The 22667-nt window shown below is 37.4% G+C and overlaps 2 protein-coding genes across 4 annotated transcripts; one reads left to right on the top strand and one right to left on the bottom strand.

Moving 5' to 3' along the window:
• Nucleotides 1-3802: 3802 nt before the first annotated feature.
• Nucleotides 3803-8477, bottom strand: LOC103135935 (lymphoid enhancer-binding factor 1-like). Of its 2 annotated transcripts, XM_016669815.1 has the most exons (9): nt 7865-8474; nt 6897-6987; nt 6129-6796; nt 5292-5362; nt 5144-5200; nt 4839-5037; nt 4170-4277; nt 3997-4061; nt 3803-3941 (listed from the first exon to the last, which is right to left on the bottom strand). In XM_016669815.1, exons 3-9 carry the CDS (start codon nt 6765-6767, stop codon nt 3848-3850), a joined length of 1233 nt encoding a protein of 410 aa, XP_016525301.1. In that variant the 5' UTR covers nt 6768-6796; nt 6897-6987; nt 7865-8474; the 3' UTR covers nt 3803-3847. The 2 variants fall into 2 exon arrangements, with proteins under 2 accessions (XP_016525301.1, XP_016525300.1); XM_016669814.1 differs by having other exon boundaries at nt 6129-6987; nt 7865-8477.
• Nucleotides 8478-12114: 3637 nt separating this feature from the next.
• Nucleotides 12115-22316, top strand: trappc13 (trafficking protein particle complex subunit 13). 2 transcript variants are annotated; one of them, XM_007548808.2, is made up of 13 exons: nt 12115-12160; nt 13459-13527; nt 15652-15751; nt 15830-15914; nt 15997-16124; nt 16849-16921; nt 17279-17323; nt 17610-17627; nt 20354-20487; nt 20592-20790; nt 20891-20991; nt 21690-21837; nt 21932-22316. In XM_007548808.2, the coding sequence occupies exons 1-13, from the start codon at nt 12115-12117 to the stop codon at nt 22037-22039; spliced, it is 1254 nt and encodes a 417-aa protein (XP_007548870.1). In that variant the 3' UTR covers nt 22040-22316. The 2 variants fall into 2 exon arrangements, with proteins under 2 accessions (XP_007548870.1, XP_007548872.1); XM_007548810.2 differs by lacking the exon at nt 17610-17627 and having other exon boundaries at nt 21932-22039.
• Nucleotides 22317-22667: the final 351 nt, after the last annotated feature.

Here is a 22667-nt window from a genome sequence, read left to right as displayed (position 1 = left end):
TACATACATACATACATACATACATACATACATACACAAACACACACACACACATATGTATACATTTAGTTGACATTTTCTAACAGTCATGGCTCCCAAAGGAAAAATCCATCTTGACTTTGGCAGTCGCCTGAATTTTCCTCCGCAGGGTATCACCCACTACTCTGGGATGTGTGTGAAATGTGGAATATTTCTTATTTTTAACCAAATTGCATTAAGGTTCTGCTTCATTAAAGTTCTGACCTATGCAGAACTCTCAATGCAAAACGAAATGCAGTAAAAAAAATTAAAAAAAAAAAAATTCTGACCCCCTGAGTTTGTTTCGTTGCAGACATGTCCAAAGTTTGGTCCAGTTCCACTGTGCATCTTTAAGGCTATGAGTTAGTTTTTAGGTCTCTCTCTCTCTCTCTCTCTCTTTCTCTCTCTCTCTCTCTCTCTCTTTCTCAAAATACTGTCCCTTTTCATACACTTTTGTTTTACTTTTTGTCACAGATTGTAACTAAAAACTCTAATGTTTTTCAGGGGGCTTTTATGAGATTGACCAACATGAAGCAGTACTTCAAAACGAAAACTTACACATGTTTTTTTTTATCATCATTATTCTTTCCAAATAAAAATCTTAAAAGTGTGGCATGCATTTGCACCGAATCAACCTCAGTCAAAAATTTGTAGTTTTTTTTTAGAAACTACTGCTGACTACATCTACCTACAGACCAGCCTCCTTTTCCCGACCGAAGGAAAACATCCCCGCAGCATGATGCTGCCACTACCATACCAGCTCTACATTTACACCAGAGTTAAATTACATCTAATTTACCAGTCAGATGAATTCTAACAATAGCATGACATAAACATAACACTTTGCTAAGATGTAACACATCTTAGCAAGTGTGTTACATCTATAACACACTTGTGTTACATTATACATTATAAAAAAACCCCATCAAATCTCATGAAATTATACATTTTTCATTCAGGGTTTTTTTTTCTCCACTAAACAAATGTACCAGAGTTTTACTGTTCACTACTGGACTGAAAATATGTATTAGAAAAAGAGCAAAAATGATTTTTTTATTATTATTATTATTATTATTATTTTTTTTTTTTTTTGACATTTGGTAAATATCCTTTGAAATTCCACTCAGTTTCATAGGTTTCTGCAGATATCAGCTTGGAATTATAGAAAAATGCCTCAAAATGAGTTATTATCTCCTTCCCAATTATAGATAGTGGAATTTGTTGAATGCTTGGCTGCTTTGCAGTAGTGTGGCCATCTCATCTGAACCAGCAGACCCAAGCCATCAATATCCAACAGTTTAATAATCAGATGGGAGATTGCATTAGATTATCATTAATATAGTATGGAGGGGGGAAAAAAAGCATACCAGCGCTGGAAAACGAATCCCCTGAATTATTCCTGCCGGTTCCCGGTTAGAATAATGGCGTCTGTGTGTCCAGTAAAAAGATAGGCTCCTTTGCATCTGCTGCTCAGCCACATACACACAGTACTTGTGGAGGCACGGACAGCTGTGCGCAGTGTGAAGTTTTTCAGAGGGTGCCCTGGGTCTGCCGAGGAGCAGCTTTCTGCACAAAGGCCAGTAAAAGTAGTCCGTAATCCAGTCCCCGTCTCCAAGGAGACTCAGGTCAGAGAGGAGCAGAGAGACCAGCAGCAGCCACAGCCTCATTGTCCCGGGAAGGAGTACAGGCGTTCCGCACGGGTTCTATCTGTTCCACGACGTCCTGCTTTGCCTGTATGCAAACCCTGCTGCACTCAAAAGTGTTAAACCTTAGAGATAAAAACTTATTGTTGTGCACTTTGTCCATATCAGGGCACAAAAGTTTCATTATGAGGAAAACGCATAGTATCATCACTCAAAAGGTTTCTCACCCATTGAACCACAAGAGCTACGTTAGTTAGCTGCGTATTGGAATTGCGAAATTGGAATTTGCTTAATGAGAACACGGCAATTTAAAAAAAAGAAAAAGTTTTTTTTTTGCTGAAAGGTTTTTGCCCAAGTATGCCGTGGTTTTGCTGCTCTATCGAAATTGGCATATGTAGCAAAACTGTGATATAGACTTTTTTTTTTTAGCGTCACAAGCCTCACGTGATCATCAACCGGACGGTACTGATGGCGGAAACGACAAAGAAGACAACAGGAAGTGATAGGAGGATTATGTTTTATATATAATTTGAGCAAACTCTCTTCATGTGTGACCTCTTTCGCATTTTAGATTTTGCGTTTCTAATCCTAGTGTTTAATTGAAACACTGGGATTGCGGAATATTGTCTTTTTCAATATTAGCACATTTGTATGGTGAGGGCCACTGACCTGATGGATCACTGAAAAGGAATAGTTTCACTGGCAGATTAATTTGCCTCTGTTGGAGTAAATTCTCCTATGTATGATTTATTACGACAGCTCTTATAGAAGGTTGTACTTCTTGAGTACAAGAAGATGCTGTTCTTCTTCCAAACAGCATCTGTTTCTGAGGACCTCTGAGGCCCACTTGCAAACAAATAATTCCTAAAAAAAAAAATAAACCTGCATTCAACAATCTTTTTACTCTTATGTGTTTAGGCTTAAGGAAAACACCTTCTGTGACATTGTTCATTTCTTTGTTGGATTGATATTAAATCATGAAACCAGGCTTTTTAAATGTAAAACAAAACACTATAATTGTCATAACTATAAGACGGGTCTTCAATCAGTCTTTGCTTTGGGCCCTCGGTGGTGTTTTTCCGACTCTGAGGTGTAGTCTGGGATTAAGCGGAGAAATGGGACTGGCCTTGGAGGGTTTATGAATTATAAAGAAAGAGAATACAAGGTTAGAGGGAGATAAAACTAGCAAATACAATTATTTAGGTGTTCATGTACGAAATGTCACATTTTATACACGACAACACTCCTAATTAGATGTTAAAAATAGTTTGAAACTGAAAGACTTTTGAAATCTGGAGACTTGAGCTTTTTCAACGAGAAAAAATATTGGGGGGTTTCTGACTGTTAGGAAAAATTCAAGAAAAACTTGTGTTTGTACTTTGTAAAGTACATTCTCTGTATATGAAGAGACTTTTGAATATCTTTTGAATATTTAATAGGAGTAAAAAGACTGCTTTGGGGTTTTAGTGATTCTCAAACAGTGGGACACATGCCCTGAACGTTTCCACGTTTTGTCACATTAAAATCTCAACGTTCAGTTTACTGCGTTTGGGATTTAATATGATAGAGCAACACAAAACAATGCCAAACTGTAAAGAGAAAAGAAACTAAGTTATTGCTTTACATGTCTTTCTTTTTACCAAAATAAAAAAAACCCTGCAAAAATTACAGTGTTCATTTATATTTAGCCCCTGTATGAAAACATTTTGTGGAAGCTCTTTTCAAGTGAAACTATAGATACAGACTGAATTTTTTTCCAGATTTTTTTTTTTTTAGTAAACAGTCACTCTTGCTACAGATTCTAAATTTTATCCAGGTCTGGACTTTGACTGGGCCATGTTTCTCTCATAGTTTTGTTGTCCTGTCCATCTTGCTAGAGGAAACCTATATGTTTTTCTTCACCTATAGTATTATGCATGTAGGATTGAACATGTTGGTCACATTCGACCAGCGCACGTCTGTGATTTCCTGTACATGGCTGGTGGCAAAATGTAACCAGCATTCTTTATGAATTTCTTTCAACAGCGGCTTTCTGCTTGTCACTCTTCCGTAAAGGCTTGATTTGTGGAGTGAGCAGCTCATGCTTAAGAGGGCCGTCAGATCTAAGTGTGTGACAAAACTGGAAAATGTTCAAGAGGCCCTGCATTTAATTAAATGCATTTATTTAAACTCCACAGAACTGACAGTCATGTTATCCAAAGTGACTCACTTTGAATATATTTCATGTCTTCATCGTATGAACACATGCAGGGATGAACAGAAATCAGCTTACAGGCCATGCTGCTGCTGCTGCTGCTGCTGCTGCTGCTGCTGCTGCTGCTGCTGCTGCTGCTGCTGCTGCTGCTGCTGCTGCTGCTGCTGCTCTGAGGTCTTATTTTTCACCCTCTTCCTCTTCTTGCCCTAAAAGTAAAATATATCAGACTTCAGTTGGAAGGATCTAATTCTGGTCTCAGTGTTTTATCAGCATTAAGCTGGTGATGCGACCATGTTTGAACAGATTCCACATACATAGTTATCACCCGTGGACCAACCAGGGTGTTGCTGCTGGTGGAGCCTTTGTTCCAGTCTGGCCTTCTCAGAATATCTGGCCTTCACCTCGACTGGCAAAGATTTCCACTGTGGAAACACGACGGAACCATGTCAGTACTGACACTGACCAGTCCAGCTCATGCAACACACACAACCAGGAATATTAAACTATTTGCTTCTTGAGTTTTTCCCTTTTTTTTTATGGGAAACTAAATCAGTCTGAAACTGATTTAGTTTCAGACTCTGCTCTGCTCATGAGGGATGAAGTTGAACTTCCTCACTTTCATCAATAGATGGTATTTTTATTATTAGTAGTAGTAGTAGTAATACTTGTGGCAGTTTTACTTTCCTGTTTTTGATTTTTTTTAAGTTGTAACAAAGGTGAACTTGCAGTGGAAAAAGAAAATGGGAGATCCTATAAAAAAGAAATTACAGTTAATTTGTTGCAATTACGTTTATTAAATTGTCATATTAAATAAATGTAAATAAATTAAGTTAAATTTGTAACTTAAAAGTAACTTTGTTTTTGTTTTGTTTTTTAAGTCGGAACTCCGTTCTCTTTTTTTTCAGTGTAGACTGGACAAAACCACATCAACATGATCTTAAATTATCTAACTGGACGCAGATTTCCTGAAAGTTCTGACTCACCATTTCTGCCACAACTCTATTCACCATAGTACTTCTGCTGATGTTGAGCTCAGACACCACCTTTGGTCTAAGCTCCTTCAGGAAAAGCATGAAGGCGTTTGGTGGCTTTTTAACGTACGGTCGGCCATCATCCCGCTGGTCTCTAACTCGTCTGTTGTGTCTGTTGTTGGCAGACAACAGACTGCTGTGTGTGAACATACAGCAGAGGGAAAAAAAAAAAAACAAGGAAGATCACAGAAACCTGATCAGCTGAGACACAAGAGATAAAAAAACAATTAGAAGGAATCCATTTTTAAAAAAGGTACTTTGAGGTGTTGACATTCAGAGGAGCATGAACAGCGTTGTACAGCGTTTCTTCATTCCTGCACAGAATCACAGTAACATGACTGTGTGAACATACAAACAAAAGCTCCACAGGTTTAGAGTTTTGTTGGTCTTATGTGTGTTACTTACAGAACTCCAATTGGTAGACAACAGATGCCTCCATCTGGAGGTCGACAACGTATGGATAAACTGTGCAGATTCTGAAGGTAAAAACACAAAATAAGTGTGTTACAACCAGCTGCTGGGATTGAAATAGACCCACCAGGTTACTGGACCCCACAAACCCAATAACATGCAGCAAAATCAGAAATGAAGGACTTTGCCGTTTGCGAGTCTCAAACCAACAGTTAGCTAATGCTAACTATTCAGTCTAACCATTAAGACAACTGTCTTAATTGTGAGCTGTCCGAATGGTTAGCTAACAATTAACATCTAACAATTAAGAGAGTTGGCTCAATTTTTAGATGTCTGAATGATTAGCTAATCATTCAGACTAACCATTGAAAAAGTTGTCTTAATTATTAGCTAACAATTATGACTAAGACAGTTATCTTAATGGTTAGTTAACAATTCAGACTAACCTTTAAGACAGTGATCTTAATGGTTAGGACAGTTGTTTTAATGGTATTAGCTTCAGCTAATATTATAATGCGGTTTTAGCATTTTCTTCAGCTAACTTTTTATGTTAGCAGCTTAGCGTTAGTTACCGTGAGTTTTTTTAAAAATGTTTTTAGCGGTTTAGCCTTGCTGTAGCTAAGATTGTTGTTTAGCGAGTTAGTGGTTAATTAACCTAAACTTTCTGATTAGCTGTGCCCGCCACTCACAATAACTAGTGCTGTAATAGGTTCTTTTATCCAGATGTTAAAGATTTTACAGAATTATACAATTATCTGCTGCACTATGAAATAATACTTAATTGATTAGCATATTTATTGAGGGAAGGCATAGTCTCTGTCACTGACTCACCAGTTCCTGACTGTCAGTGCCTCCTGCTGGCAGGGCAGGAGGTTGGATAATCATCTGTTGTATGGCAGGCAGTACAAGAGGAGAAGGAGGAGCATGATGGGAAAATGTTGGAGGTGGAGGCCTGAACATGAGATCATGCTGTGCTCTCAGACTGAATGGAGCGTTGGTGTTACTGGTGACCCCTAGTGGAGCACGGATGAAAGGTGGATGAACATGAAGAGGAGCATGATGGGTAAATGTTGGAGGTGGAAGCCTGAACATGTGCTCTTGAACTCCACCCTGAGTCAGTACAGTGTTAGTGTGGGACTGTGGTGGAGCAAGCCAGGCAGGAGAAGTATAAGGTGTCAGTAATGGAGGAGGAGGAAGAGGGAGGAGCTGCTTCTTCCTAAGAAGGTCTTCCATATTGTCCCCGTTATTCCAGTTTTTGTTTTCAAACTCCTCTTGCAAAGTTGAGCTAATTTCTTCGTTGAACTTCTTACTAGAGACAGAGTTCTCTGAATCTCTGTCACTCCTTAAACTCTCCCTAAGAAGGCCATCTACAAACTCCCAGGTTTTGAGCACTTCCTTCTTCGTTGCTGGGGTTAGGGTGATGCTGTCATAGACAGAGTTCTCTGGATCCTCCTTATTCCCTGAACTCATCCAGATCTCAGAATCATGAGATTCCGTGACTTGTGGAGGAAGAGGAAGCGTCGGAAACAAACAAGGAGAGGGGCTGAGCTCCTCCTCAACAAACTTTTCTATATAGTTCCAGTCGTTGTCAAACTTCACCCTCTTCTCTGGCAGGGTGTGGTTAAATTCCTCGGTGAGCTCCTGGGAGGAGACGGAGCTCCTCGAATCTCTGGGCTTCACTGAGCTCGGCCTGACATATGAAGATATAAAGCTGCCATTTAATACCATACAATTTAGTCACTGCAGGCATCATATATCATGTTTAAATTATTCACCAAAAACTGTTTTTATTTTTTTTTTATTTTAAGGTATAGAACCACCTTTTGAAATAAAATATATGGTAAGCTGTTAAAGTAAAAAAATATGTTAAATTTTTCAGTTTGGTGTTCGCGCCTTCCCTGGTTCTAAAGCTGCCCTGGGGAACAAATAAAATTAATTATTATCATTAGTATTATTATTATTATTATTATTTATGCTCATCCTCTGAAATACTTACCCAATTTCTACCTATCTACGTCTAGACACCATAAAATGCTTCAAACTCTGGTGAGGTTTCCCCTTTGAGAAACGTCCAACTACAAAGTAGAACTTTATTTTTGAAACATATTTATGTTTTGGAATGACCTAGTCAAAGTCCAGATCTAAGTTAATGTCACATGAAGTCTCTTGAAACTGCTCAGAGACTTGTGGCTGTTATGTGGAAAACGTTTGAGGAGAACAAATCATTTTGCAAGACACCATAAAATGTGAAACCACTGTTGGTGATGAAACTTGTGATGCATTATTAAAAACACATCTATAAACATGTCTTCTGTTTTACCATATCTTATAGTGAAGCGTTTGTGATGTCTGAAACATTTAGCCACAGTTAGCTACTGATTTTATTAAACTTGCCTGATAATGTTAATATTAAGGAGTTTGTTTTCTGCATAATTAGAGACTATTGTTGAAAAAACTAAACTCTACAATTTCCCGTTGTTATATTGAATTCAGTTAAGTTATTTAGATGTTACAGAATTACAAAACAACAACAAAGAATCTCTCTCCCTGTCCCTGTGAATACTGACCTGAAGTGTTCAGACATGGTCAACTTCTCTATTCTAACCTGCTCCTTAAAATATTCTTCAGTTTTGTCTCTCTGCTGATTTCTTCGAGCTGTGAGGCTAAAAAGCTGTTTGCTCGATGAAGGCTTGTAGAGAAATGGTGAAAGTGAAACATGTCACTCGGATCTTCTGCCACTCTGTTTCCAAACCCTTCCAGAAACCAACATAATTTGTTTTGATTTGAAGCTTTAACAGGACATACTTAAGAAAAGAAGCAAACCGTGACATTAGAAGCTTAGAATCAATGGCAGGGCCTCTGGTTGTTGTTTTCTCCGACTTACTATTTTTTCAGTCTTGTGCCTCTAACTGAGATGGTTGCCCAGATGTGCAGCGGCTTCTCGAGCTCCCCAGGTTAAGCCCTATTGTAACATCTGTGAAGCTGCTTTTGGAAAGAGTTCAGCAACAACCTTACGGCTGAAGTACAGCTCGGCCGAACTGAGGGCCATGATTGGAGACAGAACGGCTGTTGATTTATCGCCAAGGCTGAAATCCGCACTTGGGAGACAGCGGCTCAGATCAGCGGACTGGCGCAGCAGAGTGCAAGGAGCAACGGTCAAAAGGAAACAAGACCGGCGCGTTGGCCCAGCTGGCCAATGTCCAGATCTAAGGCACAGAGCTAAGGCTGTGCCGTTCTTTGCCTACCGGAAACCTGGCTTAACAGCACCATGCCAGACGCAGCCTTCCAGATCAACGGTCTTCAGTTATTCCGAGCGGACCGCGACCAACGGTCAGGGAAAACACGGGGAGGAGAACTCTGTAGGTACGTGAATGAAGGTTGGTGTACGAACTGTGGACTGGTTAAAAGCTGCTGCTCAGAGGCGTTATAACTTATGACAGTGAAATGTCGGCCGTACTACCTGCCTCAGGAGTTTACTGCGGTGTTCGTCACCACTGCACACAGGCTGTTCCAGCCGCTGGCCTCAGGCAGGAGGCCGAGGAGCGTCCAGAGCAAAAACCACCAGGCTGAGGAACAGGAACAGCTTCTTCCTTTCAGCCGTCAGACTGCTGAACTCGAGCTGCACCAAATGCAGCTTCTCCTCATAACTTATTTACACACAGACACATATCACTTAAATTACTTTATTATTCATTTGGTTATTTATTTTATTTAATTATTTATCTATATATATATTTTTTTAGTGTAGTGGATTTCTTTATGTGGGATCTGAGTACAAATTTCGCACCACAAACTCTCAAGATGGTATGACAATAAAAAAATAAAAAAATCCTTGAATCCTCGAGATGTATTTTTGGCACTATAGAGTGTGTTCTTCCAAGATGTCAAATAAATGTTTTTTTTTTTCTCCAAAAAATACTCACCGCTGTTAAAACTGGGCTATCTATGCAAATAAAAAGTTGAGACCACAAGATGGTCTTACTACTGTACATTTTGACTAAATCATATCATCCTTTCATTCACTTTCGATAAAAAAAGCCTCATTTTAAAACCCGTCTTAGATGTGAAACGTTGAGCTCTTAGCCTCCTAAAACAGATGCATTATGTGACCCAGTGATGCTTTTTGCATATTATCAGACTGTGCCCGTATCGCTCCAATGGCTCTGGTGAGGAAGACAAATGCTGCACATTAGTCTTTGCTACCTTCACTGAAACAGCAGGTAAGAGTTCTTAGCTTCAAATATTCGTCAGGAGGTTTGTTTCACAGCTTTAACAAAACGTGCAAATATACAACTGTCATTAACCTCTGTTCAGCTTAAGTACTGACAGATGACGACAAATGGCTCTGTTAACATTAAGTACTGCTCTGCTCACGGTCAGGAAAACACAATCGCGTTTTAAAACTAGACAACTGTTCTTTGCAAAAAAAACAAACATATTTATCCTTTGAATGTATTTTATTTCTTGTCTTGTAACAAAAAAAAGACTTAAATGCAGTTTGTTTGCTTTTAATGTGACAGACGAACACAAAGCTGCAGATAATTGTGGTGTTTAAGGAAAATTATGTACAAGATTTTTACTTTGTCTTTATTATTATAATATATATTAATTATAATGATCTTCAATATATGCGCGTGTCTGTGTGCACGCACATATTTTTAAACAATAGAAATGTTTATGTTCAGGATAAATGCTATAAAAATAAATACAATTTCACTTTTAGATGACCAGAAATGTGATTAAATTAAACATTAAACACGCGTGAACATGTCTTGCACAGTGAGCCACGCACGCGCGTGGTTTGAATAAAAAAAAAAGTATGTCGCAGTATTTAACAGAATTAAACCAAGTGAACAGAAGCAAAAGAAAAACTTTTATTCAATGATTCACTAATATAAAAATTACAGCCTCCAGTCCTGCACTTCGGTTCTTCCTGTTACATCGCACCGACATGGGGAACACGAGCACTGCCTGCCAGATGAGCAACTACAGCAAAAGGAACGTGCGTGTTTTCATCATGGAGAAGGCTCAGGAGATCGACGCCTTCATTACTGCGCAGAGCGGAGACAGCGACGACGAGCGGAGCCCGACTGCGCTTCCAGGAACTAAAAAGTTTAGCTTCAGGAAGGATGTGAGCTGCGTGCGCGTGCTGGCCTCGCAGACTCAGGAAGTGCCCTGGGAGCCCGAGCGCTTTCTGTCCGTCTTCGTGGAGGACGAAGACGATGAAAACATCTGCTCCAAGCAGATCATACACAACATGTCGCTGAGTGCTCCGGTCACCGTTCTGCTTTATGATGTGTGATAAACCCACTGTAAACCGCACACATGTTAGAAACATAAAATGGTTATAGAATTGTTTCACACACACACACACACACACACACACACACACACACACACACACACACACACACACAACAACAACAAAAAATCATAATGACCCTGCTATTTACATATCTTGTGGCACGTCCAGTAAAATTACTTCATTGTGGCCTTTATGTCTTTGCTTAGTCATTATAAAGTAAAATTAGATTTGGTATCGTCTGTTTTTATTCTACTGACAGAATGCTTGACCAAATACTGACTGAACGGCTGTTGTGAAAGATCGTTTCCACTTAGTTTTGTCTAAAACTCAAATGATGGCTTCAGAAATATTAATCATTTACCAGCCTTTAAACGTTACCCTGGCTTCATGCAACCGTGTGCAGACAGACACGTGTGAGTTATGATAATGATTGTATAAACAATAAACAAAGACTCTACAGCGCCAGGAAGTCAACTAAACCGAGCTAAAAAACGTAAACCAGAGAAGAGAACAAAACAAATACAGGAAGGATTTGGGGACAAACAAAACCCAGAAACACACACAATGTCCGATTCCATTGTGAGGGTTACACATTTTGTACTGGCTGCTCTCTGGAGAATAAAGATAGGGCTCATCCCACATTTACATGCTCCATATTTGTCTCTGACTCTGTCCATCAGGGAGGGCACTGTTTAACCTCCAGTTAACTGTCAATATTTCCGAAATGTATGCTGAAAATTGATGAATACTGAAAATTGTTGTAGGTGGCCTGTTGTGTTGCAACTACATGCCAGTAGATGTCAATGGAGAGCAGCACTCAGTAAAGCTGGCCATTTTTCTTTGAAACATAAGCAATGAAATGAACTTCTAACAGTGGATATGCTTCAATGTGACGCAAAAAATATTTAAATTATTATTATTATTATTATTATTATTATTATTAGTAGTAGTAGTAGTAGTAGTAGCAGTAGTAGCAGTAGTAGTAGTATGTTTTCCGTCGAGTTCTGACGAGAAACATATGGACCAATTCAAAATAATTCTTTCAGAATCTAAAAATACTTTATTAATCTCAAAGATAAAAGAAATTTGCTGTAACTCGTATTTTCTGTGAGGTACTTTATTTTAATTGCAGTGAAAGAAAGCATAGTTTGCTTTACTTTTTTTTTTTTTTTACCGGAAAATATACATGTAGACAGTCTTGATAACACCACAGGAATGTAAACAACGTTGCCTGCTGAAAAAAAGTTAATATACTGAATATATAGGCGTTTCAACAGCCGTATGGTCATGGTTTTGAGGAAGTCAAGTGCGGCATACTAAAGCGGTGAAATAAAATACAGCAAGCTCCTGTGTTTTTGTAGTTCCTATTCTGGCCTGCTAGAGGCAATACTCCATCATGAGACGAGGACGAAGAAGAGTTTCACTTCCTGTGGTGTCAAAGTTCGGCAGCTAGCAGATAAACAACCTGTTAGCCTAACGGCTAATTAGAGCAAACTATTTGTTTCTGCAAAAATGGATGTAAATCAAGCCAAACAAGAACATTTACTCGCTTTAAAAGGTAATTAAAATTATAAAACACACATACTATCTTTACAGAACAGGTTCAGTTGTGAATATTAATTGTTTACTTCTTCATCAGGGAGTTGTTTCTGCTTTCAGGTGCTAGTAGCGCTGTTAGCAATCTTTTAAATTGTTTAATGTAAAGTGAGGTTTTCTGTAACTGTGCATGAACTAATAAGTCTACCCGTCATGGAGAGATGCCGAACTCATGAATTTGTCAAAAATAGCGACTGCATAGCTTTGCTTGTGAATCAATTAGCTTAAAATATTAGCTCAGAAGAGCTTATTGGTTCCTCATTTGACTTTAACAGCCAAAGTGAGACACAAACTACGTCTCTTTGTATGTCCGTGTAAGAAACCAGACATATGGCTGTATAGTGGAAAGTTATTTGAGATATTTACAGATGGTTGAGGGTTAATTATTGTAAATTATCAAAAGACTTAAAAGAATACAGAAGGTAGAGTATTTATTTATGTAGTTAGGTTGACATACATGCTATTGTGCCCGGAGGTGTTTTGCTGTTTTATGTGTGTCTAGATTTAACAGTGTTTCTCTTTTCCTCCAAACATATCCAATTATTAACAAATGGAAATAGATTATTACCGAATAATCTATCTACATCTAAGTAGGTGAAAGTTTTCCATTTCTGCAAGACCAACATTTTCTTCACTCTCCCATCAAGTCTGAGAATCCCCATGACTTTTTGGTTAAGCATTTGTGCAACCTATAAGAACAAATATATGTCCTTCTCAAGTAGACAGAGTCCACGTTCCTTCTATTAATTTACTCATTTTTCTCCAGGCTAATTTGACATAAAATCCACTGTATTTCCGCCCCATAATCTGTAGATAATATGGACTAATTACAAGTAATTAGTTGCCTTTATATTGAGGTTTCTGCACAGTTTTACAAGCCTCTGTGGAGTTGTTTTATGTTGTTGCAGTGATCATATGCATATCAGAACACGTTACAATGCGAGAAGCTGTATGTCTAATGTAAAAAAAAAAATTATGAAGGATCAGTAATATATATTTTTACTGTGTTTTGATTAAGTTTTATTTTATAAAACTTTGTATCAAATAATTTTATTTTCCTAAAGCGTCTCCATTAGGTTGTTTCAATATATGTGTAATAATAAATCCTTTTTTCTTTCTTTCTTTTTCTTTATGCATTTTATGCATATATCTGTGTGGGTTTATATGTGGGCAGCTTCACCTTCTTCTTCAATGAAAATGTCCCAATATCTGCCAACCTGAATGTGTCCTGTCATTAACCCAGACCGCTTTACTTTGCAGTGATGCGGCTAACAAAACCGACGCTCTTCACAAACTTACCAGTGACATGTGAAGATCGAGACCTGCCGGGTGAGTCCACAATAACGAACCGGAGTAGATTATCTCTTCGCTAAACATATCCAGAATTTTGCAGAGTTGTTCACCTTCATGCAAAGTGAAAATCATGCAGGGCTGACAAAAAAAAAAATCAATTAACAGCCATTTTGGTAAATGTTGGAATCCATATTTTTCGATAGTATATTTTAAGTTACCTATTTGGCACAATTTCACAACAAATGGCTTCTCACGGTACTAGATACAAGATAAACGGGTCCAATTTGCTCCAGGTTCAGTTCATTATTATTTGGAAAATGGATAAAATAGTAATTTTTTTTTGTTGACGATATCATTTTTTTGTTCTAGTTTAGTGTTGAAGTAATACATAATAGACAAAACTGATTAATTACAAGTCCCAACTGGCTTCGCAAGGCACAATTTAGACATCTTGCGCTTTAAAAATGAGACATGAAGGCATATGCAATAACTCCAGATTCAAAATCAATTACAGAATTCATTGTTTTAATACACCAAATCATAATGTTACAATAGCTATCTTTGCTGCACATACAAATTCTGGGAATCTACTCATAGATTCATCTTTTTGCCATTTGTAAGGTATCTAAGGGATTAAAAAAAAAAAAAAAGCCATATAGAAAATTAAATGTAAAATTTAAAAGTCACCCTGTTTGTTTCGATAAAAGCTTGCACATTGCATGTCTCATCCTGAAATTAACATTTCTGATACCAGAGTTACATGGATATAGTATTGTCTTTTTAGTCCTTTGAGAGGATCACTTCTGTGTGAATCTGTTTTTGTTTTGGAGCAGCAGTACGTGAGTCCAAAGTTCAAATATGAGGAAAACCTTCGACGAAGTTATTTAGATGTAACCAAATCTCTAATAAATCAATCACATCCTTAGTTTCACAGCGTGGGGTCAAAATGTTTGACTTTTATCCTCAGAGTATTTTCTTTCTTCCTTCAAGTGAAGTGCAGCTCTCCGTGGCACGCTGGTAACTGAACGCCGCAGGAACCATAAATCGTATTGACATTTCTGGGTAGCTTCTCTATTTTTATAAGTAGCAGTGAAGTGAAAGTGTATGTTCAACTGGCTAAAGAGGGGCTGGTGGCTTTTGACACCAACACTACCAAGCTTTCCATGTGTTTATATGTTTTTACTTGTAATACCTGTAGATTTAGACCGATTTGGGGGTGATCTTGTGGATAATATAAAAATAGATAACTTAATTACAGTAATAGAAATTGAATTGAAAAAGACTATTTTTCTGTTGCTCTGCAGAACATTCTGAAGAACGAGTCGGTTTCCGTACTGATTTCTTTATATTTAGTTTTGTTGGCGATTTCAAGTGTTTAAGATGCAACATTTGCTTAATAATGTTAATAATTATTAATAATGAAAACAAGTGGATATACTTATATGAACAAGCTCAATCTATCATGTGGCTTTAAAAAATTCTCTCTTGCTCCATTTTTCCTCACTGCTTGATTAATAAATAAAAATAGAGTGAAAAAAAATGTAATTTTTCTTTTTAAAAGCCTTCATAAATCTCCCACACAAAGTTGAATGACGCACAGTTGGATCTGCAGTTTTTAATATCTTCTGCATAATTTCCACCATATGTCACCCTGAGATTAGAGTCAATATACCCATCTACTCCAACAAAGATTTTCATTGGTAAAACTGAAGCTGCTCTCTTGTCATGTATGACAGCATATTAAAACGTTGCATATGCCAAAGGCCTAAAAGTGAACAAATGAAGGTGATTTGTGGGACATGATGTTGTGTTATGCCCTTGAAGTTTGTTGCATTTGACCCATACTGGTTAGTATAGTGCATGTTTACTGGGATTTAGAGTGTGGAAATCAATGTTCTGACATATTAAGACGAGATATGTTAGCTTAGCTGGATTTAAGACTCAACAAATTAAATGTAAATGCTCTGAGTGCCACCAACTGGTCAGGTAATTAATAGTTGAATTACCCAGTAGGCAAATGATAATAAAGAAAACCTCATCCAACGTCTGCACCAGTGTACCATGATTATTATTCCTATATAGTCACTTTTTGCTATAGTTCTCCTGTTTTCGTGTGGCTCTCGCTGGACATTGGAGTCATGTCCTTTTGTGTCCTCACAGGGGATTTGTTCGCTCAACTCATGAGAGAAGACCCTTCCACCATCAAAGGAGCAGAGACGTTAATGCTGGGAGAAATGCTTACTTTACCACAGAACTTTGGGTAAGAAGAAGTTTTCTGGCGGTGCTTTCGATTTGAACGCCAATTCGTTTAACCCATTCCCGACTTTGTATGCCTCAGGAATATCTTCCTTGGCGAGACCTTCTCTAGTTACATCAGCGTGCATAACGACAGCAACCAGGTGGTAAAAGACATTCTCGTGAAGGTACTGTGACTCTTCCACACGATCCCTGAAGCCTTCAGTCGTTGCGTTCGCGTTTTCGTGACGCGTTGCGTTATTCAAACAGGCCGACCTGCAGACAAGCTCACAGAGGCTCAACCTGTCCGCGTCGAACTCGGCAGTAGCTGAGCTCAAACCTGAGTGCTGCATTGACGACGTCATTCACCATGAAGTTAAAGAAATTGGAACACACATGTGAGAATGTTTCACTAAACTCCACGTGTTACATTTGTCTAAACCAAATCGGAGGATATGACACCTTTAAAAGTATTTGTGACTTCTAAATGTACGTTCTAGGGATGCACCGATCCACTTTTTTCACTTTTCTGTTTAGTAGCAGTGCTGAATTTACTTGAAAAATAAACTGCAACAAACCTTGTTTCAAATGGCGCAATTAGGAATTGTAAATATAATAAAGTATGGCGCCGCTCAAAGCATGAAGCATAGAATTAAACTGAATAGATTTGTGTAAGTCTGTCGAAATGAATCAATTAATTAATTGAAGGCCAATGTTGTTTGCAGAGGTATCAAAATCCATTTTAATTTTGTGTGTAGCTTTTATTTCCATTTTATTTATTGTTTTTGCTTATTGTGCTTTATCTTGGATATTTAAGATATCTTCCAGTTCCAGTTTAAATTCTTCTATGCAAATTTAAATCTTGTTGGTCTTTGAGAGGATGAATTTGAAAATGGTCTTAAAACAGCAATATTATTGTTCATCGCAATAATTACTGAGATAATTTATCGTCTAGCAAAAATTGCTATTGTGACACGCCTAGACCTGTCACTGATACACAATCTAGAATTTTTATTCAATATTGAGACTGATGCAGGTGTTAGTATCTGATTGGTGCCTGTCTGGTGCTTTCTGGGGTAAACCGTTGCTAACTTTGAACCCTGCTTCTCTTCCTACTCACAGCTTGGTGTGCGCGGTCAGCTACACCTCTCAGTTTGGGGAGAAACTCTATTTTCGGAAGTTCTTCAAATTCCAGGTGAGATATATTTGAACGTTCTCATTAGCTGGCAGCGGTAAGATCATGTGCGGCCTTGGAGGAGACTCGAGAAATGCCACAGACCTACAACAGTGCAAATGCAATTACCCGTACCCACCCCCGAAGCCGCCCTCCTGCGCTAGCAGTCATCTGCCCTCACTTTGGGAATGAGCTGCAGTCTTGCTCTCTTCTTTGTTGTGTAATTTTCTTAAGTCTCAACAATGAGTCAGACTCAGTTTGATTGTTTTTCTCGCTGAACATCCTTTCTTTGGGGATTTTGTTACGTTTTTCTCCATTCAAATGGAAACGCAGTGTGACAAAGCGTCAGTGTTTAGTTTCCAATCTATTTTCAATCAGGTTTTGAAGCCGCTGGACGTGAAGACAAAGTTCTACAACGCAGAGGTAAGTGGCACTCACCACCTCTGTTACTTACCAAGCTTTCTGTCATATTTCATGCATTAGTTCGGAACGTATTTCCAGCTTCTACTAGAAGCGGTTAGCTTTGGATCAGCTCTACTTAAAAACCCCTGGAGATGTCAAACCGGGATTTTTTTAAGTAGAGGCCTTTTTATTTTATTTTCCTCATTTTAGTAGCTTTTTTTATATACATTCTGCATATATTCATTGTCACCAACTTTTTGCATGTAACCTCATTCATTATGTCTTGTATTTTTATTTTCTCCATTAGAGTGACCTCAGTTCTGTGGTAATTCCTTCTTCTGTTCTCATGGCTGAACGTTAGCTTCTCTTAATCCTTACCGGTGCTGCAGGACTGTTGTCTTTCCGAGCCCACAGAAAGGTGCAAAATGAAAGAATCAGTGTTGATGCCAACCTTCTACATTGTTAATAATTTTAAAAAAAACAGTCAAATCCCATTGTTTTTCTGTTACCCTTTCTGTGGACGCTCATGCTTTCTTGCACTTACTCTGCACAGATGTTGGAGTTAAAGCTGAAGTTTGTGGTGTTGGATTGTTATTGGTTGGGTTGATTACATATCAAATCACTAAAAAAATATATGTTTTTGATTATTCTTCATGGGAATGATTTCAGTATGTCCACAAAGCAAATATGAATAATGCAACATTTCTTGATTCTTTCCGGTAAACGGTGAGGTTTCTTCAGAATGGCTCTGCATGCAGCAGACTCTGATTTAATTATTTTTAATAATGAATTAATTCGAAGTGGTTCACAGTCGGATCCTCTATTTTGAGTTGCAGGCATGAACTAATCTCTGCTTTTTTCCTAATTGAATTTCACTGTGTACGGTAGAGGCTGCACACACACAGTGACAACTGGACACAGTTCTGCTGTTCCCAAAGCATCAACTTTTACCGCCGTAAAAAAAACAAACCACGGTGCTTTACGAGCAGCGTTTTGAGAAAACATTCCTCTCATTTTTTTAAAATGTAGTTCGATGAAAGTTATTTTTTAATTTTTATGTTTGTTTTTTTTTGTTTTTTTTACTTCAGGACATTCTATGCTCCTTTTACAGTTGTAAAACCCAGTCTTACAGCAAATGCTGCTCCTGAAACAAGTAATCAGTGCCTGCTTGAGCTTAAAAACATCAGATGAATCCTGCTAATTTATAGCTCCTCTGGAGAAATAAAAGCACAATAAAAACGGAGTTCAGAAATCAGCCATTTGTCTTGGGCATAAATTGTTCATCTTTTAGCAATAATAACTTAAATTCAGATTACCAGATAAGCAAAAGATAGCAGATTAATTTTTGTTGCTACCAATGCGGTCTGAAAAAGCTTGACTTTTTTTTTTGAGTTTGCTTTTAATATTTGTCAGATCTAGTTAAGTATTTAAAGAGAAAGAAATAACATATGAGGGAATCTTTTACTTTCTGAGGTCAATTTCTAATTCAGTATTTTTACTGTTCATTCAATTTCCATCAATTTTCTTTATATAGACACAAATAAACAAGTGACTAAGTAAGAAAATGTATTGATAAACATTCTTTAAATAACTAAAAGGGACAACTTCAAAGCTTCTTCTGCTGACCAGAGTTTTCGACTGAACCTGTGTGTGCTTTTTTGAAATCAGTCTGGGTTGGATACCAAAATAATATAAAACATCATATTATTTAACATCTATAGAAACAGAAAATATATCAGAATAGAAGAAAGAAAAAAACCTCAATCTTAATATATTGCAATTAACTCAGTCCAGATTTACAGTAGTGCCAGTTATCAGTTTCCTGAAACACTCTGTGGGGCCAACAGTGAGTTCTAATATTTTTGTATGAAACCTTATAAGTGCAGTTTATGTTGTTTTACTTGCACAACATAAACTGCATTAAATAAGTTTTTTTTTTAAAAAGAGGAATGTTGTGCTGGCAAACAAAAAAATTGATGCTTTGGGAGCCATGACCTGATTATCGAGTGATCACCATCACTGTGTAGCCTCTCCTCTTCATGCAGCTCAGCACTTGTTACTAACATGTTGTTAAAAAAAAAGGTACACTGAGCAAATATGATAGAAAATGATACATTTTCCTGATTGGTCACTGGGTCAGGTTTTTAAATATTTCCTGAATGACCCTCACATCACCTTAAGAACAGCTCAAAGGATAGATTCACATTTTTTACAGTGTGTTATTGAAAAATCACATATCAAAGAAAACTTTTCTTGATCTTTTTCTACCCAAAGTTGTCAGGAACAACAATCATGAAATTTATGCACAAATTAAATAAAGCTCATAATACACAGGAAAACGTAGTATATTACAAAGTTAAGCTTTTATATTGCATGACTTTCAGCAGGTGACAGGAAGGATAAATGTAGCACAGCAAATACATTTTTTTTTATTATTATTATTGTTATTCTTCCGTCTGAACTTTCAAATATTGGAAATGTTGGTAGTCATTGAGAAATCTAAGAGTTGAAGAATTAACATGGAACCATGGAATTAACAACCCATGGTGGTGAGACGTGGAAATTGCGGTCTTAGTAATGCTATCTGCTCTAACTGCTGTTACTGGAAGCTAAAGACTTTAAAGTCGCTGCTCTGTAATATGTTTTTTTTTTGTTTCTAGTTATTAATAAATTGTTTTTCCATAGCTACTGGTTTCTGTGACATGCCCTGACAAGTCCTTTGTTTCTAAAGTAAATATTGATGTGCTTAAATCTTGTAATTCCTGAAGAGGAATCAAATTAAGCTAATGTTAATGTTAGCAGATCAAAGCTTTGCAAAAAACAAACATGGGACGTTGACCTCAAAATATTTCTTGTAGCTTCTGAAATTCACGTAATTTGTTTTAGTAGTATTTAGTAGTATTGAAAAATGGGAACTTATCCTTTGAGATGGTAAGTTAATACTAAAGCTAAAATTAAGTAGCTAATGTGTTGCTCAGTTCACCTACAACAATATCACTTTATGGCTACAGAGAAATATCAGTGTAAACTTCCAAACCTTCTCCGTTATAGACAGATGAAGTGTTTTTGGAAGCCCAGATCCAGAACATCACCACCTCTCCGATGTTCATGGAGAAAGTGTCTCTAGAACCTTCCATGATGTACAACGTTACAGAGCTCAACTCTGTCGCGTCCGGGGACGAAGGGTAAAAACACCCACTCTTTTTCTCCTGAGTATATATAAAAAAAAAATAAAAAAAAAACAGCGGCAGTATCTTAAAATGCTCGCTAATGGTTTATTGTCCGGCAGAGAGTCCACGTTTGGCAAAATGTCCTACCTGCAGCCGATGGACACGCGGCAGTACCTGTACTGCCTGAAACCGAAGCCGGAGTACGCGGAGAAGGCCGGTGTCATCAAGGGTGTGACCGTGATAGGGAAGCTGGACATCGTGTGGAAGACTAACCTGGGGGAGAGAGGGAGGCTGCAGACCAGTCAGCTCCAGAGAATGGTACCAGACTTTTCCCCTTTAAGGTTCCCGTCTCGCCCATATACGGATCATTGTGCTCTGTTATTCCGTTCTGTTTTACTCCTGTTTGTGTGTCCTCCAGGCTCCAGGATACGGAGACATCAGGCTGTCTTTGGAGGTGATCCCTGACACCGTAAACCTTGAAGAACCCTTTGACATCGTCTGTAAAATCACCAACTGCAGGTGGATAAGATCTTCCATGACCCTCATAATAACTTAACTAATAACTAATGTAGTGAAAGAATTTTTGTCCCTCAAGTGGTTTTTTAATAAATATATATATATTAAAATCAAACCAAGTTAACGTGCAGAAAATAAGAAATTCCAGTTTAAAAGGATGATTTGATGTTTAAAAGTCACTCCATCATATTTAGACATTTTTGTATATTAAAGGCCAAAATGAAAATAATTCAAAGAAATAACAAAATTACAAAATAAAATCAGGCAAAAGAAACAATTTTCCAAATCTTTTGTCAGTATACCAGTGGAACTTGTGAAACATTAACAAAAACTGCAGGTGAGTATGTATGTCTGGTGTTTGTTATGATACAACAAGCTTGTTCATTGAAGTTCCTCACAGTGGGTAGAAGATCCAGAAAATTTAAGAAAGAATAGTGATACTTAATAAAATGATTCAAGTAAAAGTTAAAAGCACAGCGCAGTAAAACTACTCCTAAAAGTATTTATTTCTGAAAAAAATTGCTAAATGTAACTAGTTACTACCCAACTTTGATTTTTTAAATTTATTTATTTATTTATTTATTTTTGCTTTTCTGTCACACTTAAGTCCATTCTCAACAAAGAAATTCCTGAGTGGACAAATACCTTTTCTCAACCTGTTACGACCCAAAAGTCTTAGCTGACATCCGCCCTTGTTGTAGTGAAAGAACCATGGACTTGGTGATGGAGATGTGCAACATGAGGTCAATCCACTGGTGTGGAGTATCAGGACGACAGCTGGGGAAGCTCACCCCCGGCGCCTCCCTCTCGCTGCTGCTCACCGTCTTCTCCTCCGAGCAGGGACTGCAGGTACGATGCAAACTTCCTGAAGCAACATTTTAATCCTGATTGTTTTTTTGTTTTTTTTTAAAGTCATCTCATGTTTTCTTTCATTTTGTTTCAGAGTATTTCTGGACTGAGACTCACTGACACGTTTCTAAAGAGGACATACGAGTATGACGACATTGCGCAAGTGTGCGTGGTCTGTCCGTTTATGAGCAACGAGTGCTAGATGTTTCACTAGCCTTTTTTTTTATTGCATTTATGGATATGAATGGACCAACTATTGAATTCTGCACTAATATTTCACTTTTTTTCAACTTAACGGGATGATTCTGTATTTTAAGAATAATTGTGAATAATATAAATTGTTTCCTTTCACAATAATCATGTAAATGTGTGTAAGTTAATAAATTCTCAGTAAACTTTGAATCCTCCACCGATGCTAACATTTACAACGTTATTATACTCTGAATTTTGCTATAAAACTGTTAAGACATCCACAAAAGTATTTAATGTAAAGCCTATTTTCTTCATTTTGAATTACCATTATTTTTCATTCATTCAATGTAAACTGAGACACACTTCTACAGTATAAGAAGAAACTTTAATGCATAAGATGAAAATATAGTAATAGTCTTAAACTTAGTTTTCCAGTTATTTTTAAATGATCCTAATACAGTTGGGGAAACATTAATATATGTCCTTAAAAAGAAAATATCTCCCAGTATCTGCTATCTAATTAAACAAAATATTTTATAAGTGTTGTGTTATTTATACATCTTACATTTCTAAAAACAGGATTCAAGCTTATGCTCAAGTATTTCTCAATCACTAATTACTTATAAAGCAAAATATTC

This window comes from Poecilia formosa, unplaced genomic scaffold (genome assembly GCF_000485575.1).
Source record: "Poecilia formosa unplaced genomic scaffold, Poecilia_formosa-5.1.2 Scaffold28, whole genome shotgun sequence".
Classification (NCBI taxonomy): Eukaryota; Metazoa; Chordata; class Actinopteri; order Cyprinodontiformes; family Poeciliidae; genus Poecilia; species Poecilia formosa.
Note: the sequence above shows the minus strand (reverse complement) of the source record. Positions and strands in the feature narration are given on the sequence as shown.